Below are 12423 nucleotides of genomic sequence, written 5' to 3'. Positions count from 1 at the left end.
CTTCACCCACGCTTCCATGTCATTTTTAATTTGTAAGTTATTTCTGTGATCTGAGTACTTTGGTCAGAAACAGCAGTTAAATAAATGGGCTCCTGCTTTGTTGGCAAAGTAGTTATCAGAGGTAACAACAAAGTGGTCAGAATACTTGAAGAAAATGTATAAATATAATTTGAATAATCTCTGAATAGAAATGGTCTTTCGGGGTGGGGTGCCTGGGTGGCTCAGTCGGTTGAGTGTCATGATCTTGTGGTCTGTGAGTTCAAGCCCCGCTTCAGGCTCTGTGCTGACAGCTCAGAGCCTGGAGCCTGCTTCACATTCTGTCTCCCTCTCTCTCTGCCCCTCCCCCACTCATGTTGTGTCTCTCTCCCTCTTTCTCTGTCAAAAATAAACGTTAAAAAAATTTTTTTTTTAAAAAAACAAAGAAATCGTCTTTCAGAATTTGAAACAAGGGTTAGAACCTGGAAAATAAAAAGTTGATAAATGCAAAATGTTAAAACAAAATTAGCATGACATAAGTCCATGACTGTTTTCTCTGGCCCTGGAGAAAAGGAATAGGACTTAGAGACTGAAGCTTCAGTGATTAATTTTGCAGTCATTAAAATGATTTGAAAACAAAACTTTGTTCAGAGTGAACAGGTGTGGAGTATTTTTTTTTTATTTGTTGTTTATTTTATTTTTTTGCCCAGTATCTAAACACAGAATGTGTAGGGATTCTGTCATTACATATGTCCCTGTAACCTTCTGGCTCCATGGTGGAAGTCACAGGGGCATTTGTTCCTCTTCTGTCTCCTGGTAGCTTGCGTTGCCACAGCACACTCCCAACACTGATGATACAATTGAATTTGCTTGCTCCGTATTCAAATTCCTAGGCTAAAGTATCTGATTTGCTGAGTGTAAATCAAGCTACGCCCAGATTGCCTTTCAATACATTGCTTTTCTGGGAATTGACTGGGATATGGATTTAGAAATTAGTATTTTTTGGATGGTTGTCCTGTTTCTCTGCCTTCTCTTGCTAGAACTCGCGTTTGTAGGTCTTCTACATCAGCCCTCTACTTTCCTTTTCTCTCTACTTTAGATCTGCCTTTTTGCTTAGAATTTCAGGAGTTTTTTTTCCACTGTTATATTCCAATTTACTTTGATTCTGAATCTCTGCATATTTCTTTCTTTTTAAAATATGTTATGCTATTGCAGGGCGCCTGGGTGGCTTAGTCCCTTAAGCGCGTGACTTCGGCTCAGGTCATGATTTCACTGTTCAGGAGTTTGAGACCCGTGTTGGGCTCTGTGCCGACGGCTTGCTTCGGATTCTGTGTCTCCTTCTGCTCCTCCCCAACTCATGCTCTGTCTCTGCCTCTGTGTCTCTCTCAAAAGTAAATAAGCAACAAAAACATTGAAAATATGTTATATGCTATTAGAAGGCATACCATTAGTTATTTCTCAAATGATGTTCATGATAGTTTTGGGATTTTTTTTCCCTTCTTTTCCTTGCAAACTCTTTTTCCACTAAGTTATTTCTTACCTTTTGTTTGTTCTGGTCTTTCTTTTTTATGTTGATGCTTTCCTAATATCTGGTGACCCTTGATTATAAATTTATACGTAAGAGTAGAGTTAATAGCTGATTTCAAGTTCTGTGTTACCAGTAGCATTCGTGGAGCGTTGTCTTCCTTGTACAGGAATCTAGCTAGGTGACTGTAAGAGTGCCTCACGTGGTAAATACTAGTTGAGTAAACTAACGTATTACTAATTAGTGAGTCTCTTTCACTCTTTCTCCCAACGTACAACGACACAAAAGGCATAAATAATTCCCAGAGAACTTGCTTGTTTTTCAGATAAGTTACGTTCTGAAGTTGTAAATATTTTATTAATTTTTGAACAGAAGTGTGAATTTTGTTTTCTCGTGATCATTTTTGGCTTAGTTTTCAGATAATTATTATCGTGCAGAAATGATTGATGCCCTTGCCAACTCTGTTACGCCTGCAGTCAGTGTGAATAATGAAGTTCGAACTTTGGACAACTTAAATCCAGATGTGCGACTTATTCTTGAAGAAATCACCAGGTTTTTGAATATGGAAAAACTTCTTCCAAGTTATAGACATACTATCACTGTCAGGTATGATGAAAGTTACTTGCTTTTATAACTATAAGAGAAATTTATTCTCATTGTAGGAACTTAGGATATAAAAGAAAATTACAATGCTATATGATTGTACCATCACAGATTATTACTGTTCTGGAGAATAGCCTTCTAAAATTTTCCTCTTGTAACTAAATACATTTTTTAATTATGTGACAGATGCTGTATATGTAGTTTTTGAATTATATCATAAACACTTTGTCATGTCATCAGAAGTTCTTCATAAGCATTATTTTGGATGTCTGCATACTCTTCTTATCCCATTGGATATAGTATAAACATCTCTGTTGTTAAGCTTATTTAGATGCCTTTTCACTTCTGTCAACTTGTTAATAAATGGCTATCAAAAAATTCTATTTTTTTAGGAGTTTGCTAAAAAGTTGATTCACTGGTTCAGACATCACCACCAGTTCTCACTTTCCATATATGTTATCGACTAAATTACTGCAAAAAATTAATACTACAAAATTTAAAAAGATGGTTTCAAATCATATTAGTGTTTCAGTTTACTGTTAAGAGATTAATTCCTAATGCCTGGGAAATAAGTTTGATACAAAATACTTTTATAAAAATATTTAACTGTAAATACTATGTTTCCTAGTTGTTTGAGAGCCATAAGAGTGCTTCAGAAGAATGGACATGTGCCAAGTGATCCCGCTCTTTTTAAGTCTTATGCCGAGTATGGACACTTTGTGGACATTAGGATAGCAGCTTTGGAAGCAGTCGTTGATTATACTAAAGGTAACGCTTTAGAAATATATGCTCAGGGTCCTTGAGTGGCTCTGTCAGTTAAGTGTCTGCCTTCAGCTCGGGACATGGTATCACAGTTCCTGAGTTCAAGCCCTGCATTGGGCTCTCTGCTGGCAGCACAGAACCTGCTTTGGATCCTCTGTCTCCCCCCACCGCCCCCCTTTCTGTCCCTCCCCAGTTCATTCTCTCTCTCTCTCTCTCTTTCTCTCTCTAAATAAATAAATGAGTGTGTGTGTGAGTGTGTGTGTGTGTGTGTATATGCTCATATCATTTCAGAAATGTTTACTATTTAAAGCTGTCTTCATTATTGAGGTTGCATATTACAAACAATATGAGATATTTAAATTTTAAATTGAAAGAATTTTTGATAAATGTAGAACTTTTATAAGAATTAATAAGTAATAGAAAATAATAAAATTCAGATATCTTTGGTCTTTTAATAAATCAGTGTATCATTCTATAGGTTTAATTCCATGTTATTAAACTAGAAGAAGATTTTGGGGAAATTCTAATTAAGTACTCAAGAAAACATCTTGTGCCTTTCAAAAGTTTGTATCTGTGAAAGTAGAACAAGATACGTACACAGAAGTCTCCATAGGGGGATCAGGCAAGGCTTTGTGAAGTTGAAGAAAACATAAGACCAAAAAATGAATAAGACGATATTATATATCCAAAACATTTAAAAAGATACAGAGCAGAAAAATAAAGAAATTAAAATATTAAAAATAAGTCATAAAGAATAGAGCGAGTAGAAGAAAAGCAATCATCCAAAAAATAATAGAGTACTAAGAAAGAGTATGAATGAAACTTCCTAAGCCAGAGTCTGATAAAATTTAAAATTTGAAGGTTAGGGAAAGAATGTGTAAGTTCTTAGGAATATCAGAACTCAGTTATTATATAGGATAAAAGAATAATGTAGCCTGTGACTTCTTCACAATATGAAGAGTTCAAAAGACCATAAACAAATAGCTAACATAATGTTTAGGGAAAACTGCAATCCTGCATTCTCTTTTTGCCCAATAGCTAACATAATGTTTAGGGAAAACTGCAATCCTGCATTCTCTTTTTGCCCAATTGTTACTCACGTAGACTTAGATTAAAGACTTAGATGTACATCTCCTATGTAACATTCTTAAAATTCCCAGAGAATTCCCAGCTGACCTGGAAGTGAATCACATCATAACTCAAGATTGGTGAAAGTGTGAGATGTGACTATGCCTATAAAATAAAGAACTGAGCCTAGGGGCGCCTGGGTGGCTCAGTCGGTTAAATGTCCGACTTCAGCTCAGGTCATGATCTTGCGGTCCGTGAGTTCAAGCCCTGCGTCGGGCTCTGTGCTGACTGCTGAGAGCCTGGAGCCTGTTTCAGATTCTGTGTCTCCCTCTCTCTCTGTCCCTCCCCCGTTCATGCTCTGTCTCTCTCTGTCTCAAAAATAAATAAAAGTTAAAAAAAAAAAAAAATTAAAAAAAAAAAAAAGAACTGAGCCTAAATATTTGTTAACATGGTTGGAAAATTTAATGGAAACTTCAAAAATAATTCCTTAAAAACAACATGCAAATATAAGAAATATGTCATTTTAATTTACATCTAGAATTTCAGATTATTGCACCTAAATATGGGAAGAGTAAAGAAGGTAGAGTGTGTTGTACTTCTCATCTGACTATGGAAAAAGAAGGAGTGGTTAATTTTAACATGTTAATAGAAGAAATTTACTCAAATTTTTATAATTTTTTTGTAAATATCAGAAGTATGTGTATAGTAAAATTATAAAAGGATAAGAACAAAGTGTGTATCTTATATATGTTGAGCTAAGTTCAGAAAGGACGGTCATTTGTTCTTTTTATTGAGGGTTAAAATAATTCTTTCTTTTAAGAAGTGGTGAAAACAGTGATCCTCTATCCCTCTATCAATCTTCAGTTTTGATTTGACATTTTACCAATTTGTGAAATCTAGAAGTTCTGAGATTTACCAAATATGCCAGTATTTCCAACCTTCTTTCCTAAGGGACGTGAGTGATGTTTACTGTCAAATAGCTACAAAGATTTCATGCATTAGTACTACCTGAAATGAAATAGAATGCTAATATTGTCATTTCCAAAAGAATGCTAAGTCAATAAGTACTTAATTGAGAAGTGCTTTGGTGTTATCCATGAATCTAGATCATTAGAAAGTAAAAAAATGGATGATATTAGAAATAAAATTCTGATAATAAAGCTTTTCAAATCATAAAAGCATAACTTGTTGAAAAGGTGAATGGAAATAGCTAACGAATGACTTTATTGAGGTATATTTATAGCATGATTTTATGTTATATTGAAAAGTTAAGGCTGCTCTTTAGTCTCAAGTGAAAGAAACGACTTGGGTAAAAACAGTTTTTCATATTGTATACTGTAATATAGTTGAGGTGCCATTGGGTATCAATTCCCTACAATTTGATTTAAACATCTAGAAACACAGTTTTATTTAAACATATTTTTCCATTTAGAGTTGCTCATCTTTAATTTAGGGTTTTTAATATAATTTGCTTTATCTTGTACTTGTCATTGATTTGAACATTAGTGAAAAATATGCACTTGGTTCTGTTTTACGTTTTGGCTATATGAATGAGTGAAATTTACAAAGTGACTTTTCCTGCGGAAAATGTAAGAAGTTGCGTACAGCTTTCAACTCTGAAGACGGCTAAGGCATAGCCCTAAATATTAAGCGTAAATTCCCTCCTTGTCCCTTACTATTTCATTTGTTATAATTAGAAACAAATATATTTCTTAAGTTAGAGAAAGACAAATACATGATTTCACTCATGTGGACTTTAAGAAGCAAAACCGATGAACATAGGGGAGGGCAAGGAAAAATAAGATAAAAACAGGGAGCAAACCATAAGGAGAACAAACTGGGTTGCTGGAGGGGAGGGGTGTGGGGGGATGGGCTAAATAGGTGATGGGCATTAAGGAGGACACTTGTTGGGATGAGTACTGGGCATTGTATGTAAGGGATAAATCACTAAATTCTACTCCTTAAACCGTTACTACCCTATATGTTAACTAACTTACTAACTTGGATTTAAATTAAATAAAAATAATAAATAAATAAAATATTTCTTTATTTTTATTTTCAGTGGACCGGAGTTACGAAGAACTGCAATGGCTACTTAATATGATTCAGAATGACCCTGTCCCCTATGTAAGGTTAGTTTTTGTGCTATACTATTTTGATTTTATAAGTCCTAAAGTAAATTGAATAATTTTGGAAGATTATATGTGAACAAAACAAGTTTTTATTATTTTCAAAAATAGAGGAATATGTTATTCATTTATTAATGTCTTTTTTATGTGTTTTTTTTTTAAATTAGATATGCTTTTGGAAAGACATTTTTAAAAACACGATTTGTTTCCTGTTTTTTTTTAATGTTTATTTTTTGAGAGAGAGAGAGAGAATGAACATGAGCAGGGGAGGGGCAGAGAGAGAGAGGGAGACACAGAATTCTAAGCAGGCTCCAGTCTCTGAGCTGTCTGTACAGAGCCTGACATGCGGCTTGAACTCACAAACTATGAGATCATGACCTGAGCCGAAGTCAGAGGCTTAACTGACTGAGCCACCCAAGCACCCCCAAAAATATATTGTTAATAAAGTTTATTCCCTGCAATTTTACATACAACTTCTATTATAATTTAAAGAAAAGCTTATATAGCAGTATGTACTGTACATATCCCTTATGTGCTGATTGATTCAGTCTGTTTTAAAAGTGAGAAAAGTGTCTTGGTGTATTCCATTTGTTCCTTTCTATCTCATATGAAATCTCAATTTTTATTACACAGACTTAGTATTTAAAAAGTATAATATAATATTTAAAATTTAGAAAATAAGGGAACATAGAAGAAAATCCCAGTCCTGACATAATAGCAGTTTTCATTTTTGTCTTTGTTCTAGTCTTCATTGTCTTTACTTCTGCTGCTTTTGCAAAGTAGGATGTTCACAGTATATTTGAGTAGGATTAAATTTTTGACCATGTCTGTCTTCCTTTCTTTGTACATGTTAGGCCTGTAAATTTTTGTTCATTTGTTTTAAGATTATGACTTCATAAAATAAAATTTGAGTCATTGAGAGTAATTTAGATTATAGTCCTTCCAGTTAAGCTGCTCTTTTTTTTTAAGTTTATTTATTTATTTTGAGAGAGAGGGAGAGAGAATCCCAAGCAGGCTCTACACCATCAGTGCAGATGCCTGGCATGGGGCTCACCAACCATGAGATCATGACGAGAGCTGAGATCAAGAGTCAGAGGCTAACTGACTGAGCCACCAAGGTGCCCTACAGTCCCTCCAGTTAGAAACAAGAGCATAGACCTAGAGATGTTAATTATCTTCCTCAACTTTACATATAGGTTGGCAGAGAGTTTTCTTTTAAAAAGGCAAACTGCTTTCTAACCTCACTGAATTGCATCTGGGCATGAGGAGTCCATCTAAGAGATTACAGCTCCCTAGCAAAGACATGGTCTTTACCAACAGTTGTTTTTCAAGTTGGTTGTAACAGTGAGTTCTTGGTTAAGTCACCTTATTCAGTGGTTTATGTTTTACGTTTCCCTTCCCACTTCCCTTCTCTCTTCCCTCCCCTCTTTCTTCCCTAACCCCAACCCAAACCTAACTATTTCAGATGCTTATTATATACATATCTTTGTATGAAGTTTTGCTGTTAATTATTTCATAGTTCTTGATTTCTGATGTAAATTCTAATTTAAGTGATTTTTCCTTGTGATTGAGGTGTACTAAAAGGTAAGGTTGGCATGGACAAAGATACTCATCCATTCTAAGGTACATATTTATATAATAAATAAAAAAGAGGATAAGCAGGAAACCAGCCTCATCTCTTATCTGACAAAGTTCATGCATTTGAAAATTTATAAGATCCTATTGATAGCAGGTAGGAACAGAACTTATAAATACAGTATAAACAAAGCTCATCATGTATTCATTTCTGTTTTCAGTTCACAACATCAGAACTAACATTAAGGCGTGTATTTCTGAGATCAGGGAATTATGTTTTGAAGACCATTTTTAGCAGATTATAATACTATGTAATATTTAAAGTTGCCCTATTGTTAAATTATATGCTATGTGATTTAAATGATTGCTTTTGAAATACTGTTGTGAAACAGTGAAGAGCACTGTTATTTATAATCTGAACTGAAAATCTGTTTAAAGATGTATTTCATGATTATATTTGACATTTTTATTCTTAGTTGATGTGATTCATTTATGTCATCAGTAGGGAACCTCTTAGCCTGTACTTAATATCATCTAGTCTGTAGTTACATTCTAGTTAAAAAATTCAGCACTTTGAAAAATCTTTAATGTTAGTGGTCAGAGGATAGAAGTGTTACCATGTGGCAGTTAATGTATGTGTGTATTTTTTGGTATCTTGGGACATCTGTCTATATTTTTGTGTTTTCTTCTGTGTTTTTTATTTTATTTTTTAATTTATTTATTTTGGGAGAGAGAGAGAGAGAGAGAGAGAGCGCGCGCACGAGCAGGGGAGAGGCAGAGAGAGAATCCCAAGCAGGCTGTGCAGTGTGCATTTTAAGAGAGAGGGAGCATTGTCTGAAGTGGGGCTCAAACTCATGAACTGTGACATCATGGCCTGAACCGAAGTCAAGACTCAGCTTAACCAACTGAGCCACCCAGGCAGGCACCCCATCTTCTTTGTGTTTTATACTTTGAATAGGAACTCTATCCTTTTTTCTTTGTTCCCATCATTACTCTTTCTCTCTTTTTCTTTCTTTCTTTCTTTCTTTCTTTCTTTCTTTCTTTCTTTCTTTCTTTCTTTTTTTCTTTCTTTCTTTCTTTCTTTCTTTCTTTCTTTCTTTCTTTCTTTCTTTCTTTCTTTCTTTTAGATATAATTGACATAACGTTATGTTGGTTTGGGCATATAACATAATGATTCGATATCAGTAAATATTGGGAAATGATCACCATAATAAGTTAACTGCTGTCACCGTACATAGTTACACATTTTTTTTTCTTGTGATGAGAACGTTTAAGATCTACTTTCTTAACTTTCAAATATGCAACACAGTATTAACTATTGTCATCATGCTGTATAATACATCTTTATGACTTACAACTGGAGGTTTGTACTCTGATCTGCTTCATCCATTTTACCTCCCTTCACCCTGCAACCACCAATCTGTTGTATTACTTTTTCTTTAACTCGGTAAGTAACCATAATACAGATCCGCTATGTTCTGCCATATTTATCGGATAGAATTATTAAAGATAGGTAGGGGCTCCTGGGTGGCTCCATGAGTGAAACGTTCAGCTTTGGCTCAGGTTGTGATCTCATGATTCGTGAGTTCAAGCCTGGCGTCAGGCTCTGCACTGCTTTCTTTCTTCCCCGCTTTCTTCCCCGCTTATCCTCTCTCTCTCTCTCTCTCTCTCTCTCTCTCTCTCAAAATAAATAAAGATTTAAGAAAAATTTTTTAATAGGTAAATTTTTTTTTAATTTAAATTTTTTCTCTGAAAATCAGTGGCATTACTCTCTTCTACCCCAAACACAGCATTTTGTTTTTATGGCCCTTGGTTGATTTTTAAACTCCTAATGATAAAATGGCCTTCAGTGAGAAATTTTAAAAATGTATGTTGATTTTCTCTGTCATTATTATCATATATATCAGAATTACTGGTTTTGGTAGAATTAGATAAAACTCTGAAGAATTCTGGGGTGAAACCTTAAAGTCTGGAGGAAAAAAAAACCCAGATTACCTATAATTACTCCTTGATGCTTTAGAGGTGAACGTGAATATTGTTTCTACAAGGATGCATCTTTGATTCCCTGTACTAGGTAATGTCCCTCAAGTTATGATTGCCCATAAAATCCTACAGTTCTTCCTAACCTTAAGTAAAGAAATACTTGCTATATATGTGTTAATTTTATAGCTGGAAATCTTTGATTACCTTTGCCTCATGGGAATAGAAGTTCCAAAAAAACAGAGACCATGTTTCCTTTGGTCTCTGTTCTAGAACATAAGCATGGTGCCTTATATACATTTGATTCAGTACGTGTTAAACAAGTGATTGGATGCAGTTTTTTACTATTTCCTCTAATCATACAATTGGCTTTTTTTTCTAATCATGTTTGTTTAAATGACGTCATATGTTAAAGAGAAGTGCTTTTATCTCTGTGTTGACAACTGTATATAGAAAAAAGCTTTAAGGTGTTTATTTTGAATTGTGTGGGGAAGTTCTCAGGCTTTCATGTTAGTTTGATGTTTGATGTTTTTATTTTTTTAATTTAAATCCAAGTTAGTTAACATACAGTGTAATAATGATTTCAGGAGTAGAATTTAGTGATTCATCACTTAAATCTAACACCCAGTGCTCATCCCAGCAAGTGTCCTCCTTAATGCCCCTCACCCGTTTAGCCCATCCTCCCACCCAGCACCTCTCCAGCAACCCTGTTTGTTCTCTGTATTTAAGAGTCTCTTATGGTTTGTCTTCCTCTCTGCTTTTGTATTATTTTTGCTTCCCTTCCCGTTCATCTGTTTTGTTTCTTAAATTCCACATATGAGTGAAATTATATACTTGCCTTTCTCTAACTGACTTACTTCATTTCGCTTAGCATAATAATACTCTACTTCCATCCACATTATTACAGATGGCAAGATTTCATTCTTTTTTTTAGCTGAGTAATATTCCATTGTATGTATGTATGTGTATGTACGTATGTATGCTTATACATACACACATACCAAATCTTTATTCATTTATTAGTCAATGGACATTTGGGCTCTGTCCATACTTCGGCTATTGTTGATAGTACTGCTATAAACATTGGGGTTCATGTGCCCCTTCAAATCAGCAGTCCTGTATCCTTTGGATAAATACCTAGCAGTGCAATTGCTGGGTTTTCGGGTACTTCTATTTTTAATTTTTTGAGGAACCTCCTTACTGTTTGTCAGAGTGGCTGCACCAGTTTGTGTTCCCATCAGCAGTGCAAAAGGGTTCCTCTTTTTCCACATCCTCACCAACATCTGTTGTTGCCTGAGTTGCCCATTTTAGCCATTCTGACAGGTGTCAGGTGTTATCTTATTGTGGTTTTGATTTGGATTTCCCTGATGAGTGATGTTGAGCATTTTTTCATATGTCTTTTAGCCATCTGGATGTCTTCTTTGGGAAAGTGTCTATTCATATCTTCTGCCCATTTCTTCACTGGATTATATGTTTTTGGGGTGTTGAGTTTGATAAGTTCTTTATAGATTTTGGATACTAGCCCTTTATCTGATATGTCATTTGCAAATATCTTCTCCCATTCTGTTGGCTGCCTTTAGTTTTGCTGATTGTTTCCTTCGCTCTGCAAAAGCATTTTATCTTGATGGGGTTCCGATAGTTCATTTTTGCTTTTGTTTCCTTGCCTCTGGAGATATATCAAGTAAGAAGTTGCTGCATCCAAGGTCAGAGAGGTTGTTGCCTGTTTTCTCCTCTAGGATTTTGACGGTTTCCTGTCTTACATTTAGGTCTTTCATCTAAGAACCTAAGAAAGTGGTCCAGCTTCATTCTTCTGCATGTCGCTGTCCAGTTTTCCCAACACCTCTTGCTGAAGAGGCTTTTTTCCATTGGGTATTCTTTCCTGCTTTGTCAAAGATTAGTTGGCCATGCATTTGTCAGTCAATTTCTGGGTTCCTTATTCTGTTCCATTGATCTGTGGTCTGTTTTTGTGCCAGTACCATACTGTCTTGATACAGCTTTGTAATACAACTTGAAGTCCAGAATTGTGATGCATCCAGCTTTGGTTTTCTTCTTCAGGATTGCTTTGCCTATTCAGAATCTTTTCTACTTCCATATAAATTTTAGGATTATTTGTTCGAGCTCTGTGAAGAATGCTGGTGTTATTTTCATAGGGATTACATTGAATGTGTAGATTGCTTTGGGGTAGTATCCACATTTTAACAATATTCTTCCAATCTATGAGCATGGATAGTTTGATGTTTTAAATGTAGTAATAGGGTTGTCCACTTTAATTGTATAGTTTTCTCTCAGTAAAAGATTTTTAGATTGTAGGTCAGTTCTTCATTAAGATATTTTGAGAACTAAACTAAATAAATGCACTTAAGTTAAGCTAGATATTCACCTGACAAATTACTAATACTTTTTTTCTTCATAAAGTTTGCTGTTCATTTTACAAGTTTGATAAGATAGAGAAATAATCTAGATGCATAATTGTTAAATAAATAAATCTAGGTGTACTATTTTTAAACTAAAATGAAGTTTACGTTTTTTAAAATTACAGTTTCCTTTCAGTGGACATGACTTTTTAAAATACTCATATAAATTTGGAAAAATATCAAATCACATTAAGAAGAAAACTTTCAAAAAGCCTGTCATTATTTTAACCAGAAACACTTAACATTTTGGAGTTTTGTTTTACAGTTATTTCTGTGCATGTATATACTTTGTACATTGATAGGAAGAACTACTATATTCTCATTATAATGGGTAGGGATTATATTTAAAATAACATGGAATGATATTATGGTTTTGGAATCAAGCATACAT

At 34.5% G+C, this 12423-nt stretch overlaps 1 protein-coding gene across 7 annotated transcripts in view; it reads left to right on the top strand.

Moving 5' to 3' along the window:
* Positions 1-12423, top strand: part of TAF2 (TATA-box binding protein associated factor 2) — a 155635-nt gene that overhangs the window by 49606 nt on the left and 93606 nt on the right. For all 7 annotated transcript variants that reach the window (XM_042972772.1, XM_042972771.1, XM_042972770.1 and 4 more), the window contains 3 exons: positions 1914-2107; positions 2733-2872; positions 5997-6066. In XM_042972772.1, the coding sequence (XP_042828706.1) occupies positions 1914-2107; positions 2733-2872; positions 5997-6066 (404 nt within the window). The remainder of the gene's footprint in view (positions 1-1913; positions 2108-2732; positions 2873-5996; positions 6067-12423) is intronic.

Source organism: Panthera tigris, chromosome F2 (assembly GCF_018350195.1).
Source record: "Panthera tigris isolate Pti1 chromosome F2, P.tigris_Pti1_mat1.1, whole genome shotgun sequence".
NCBI lineage: Eukaryota > Metazoa > Chordata > Mammalia > Carnivora > Felidae > Panthera > Panthera tigris.
The sequence above is the reverse complement of the archived record's forward strand: the minus strand, read 5'-3'. Positions and strand labels throughout refer to the sequence as shown.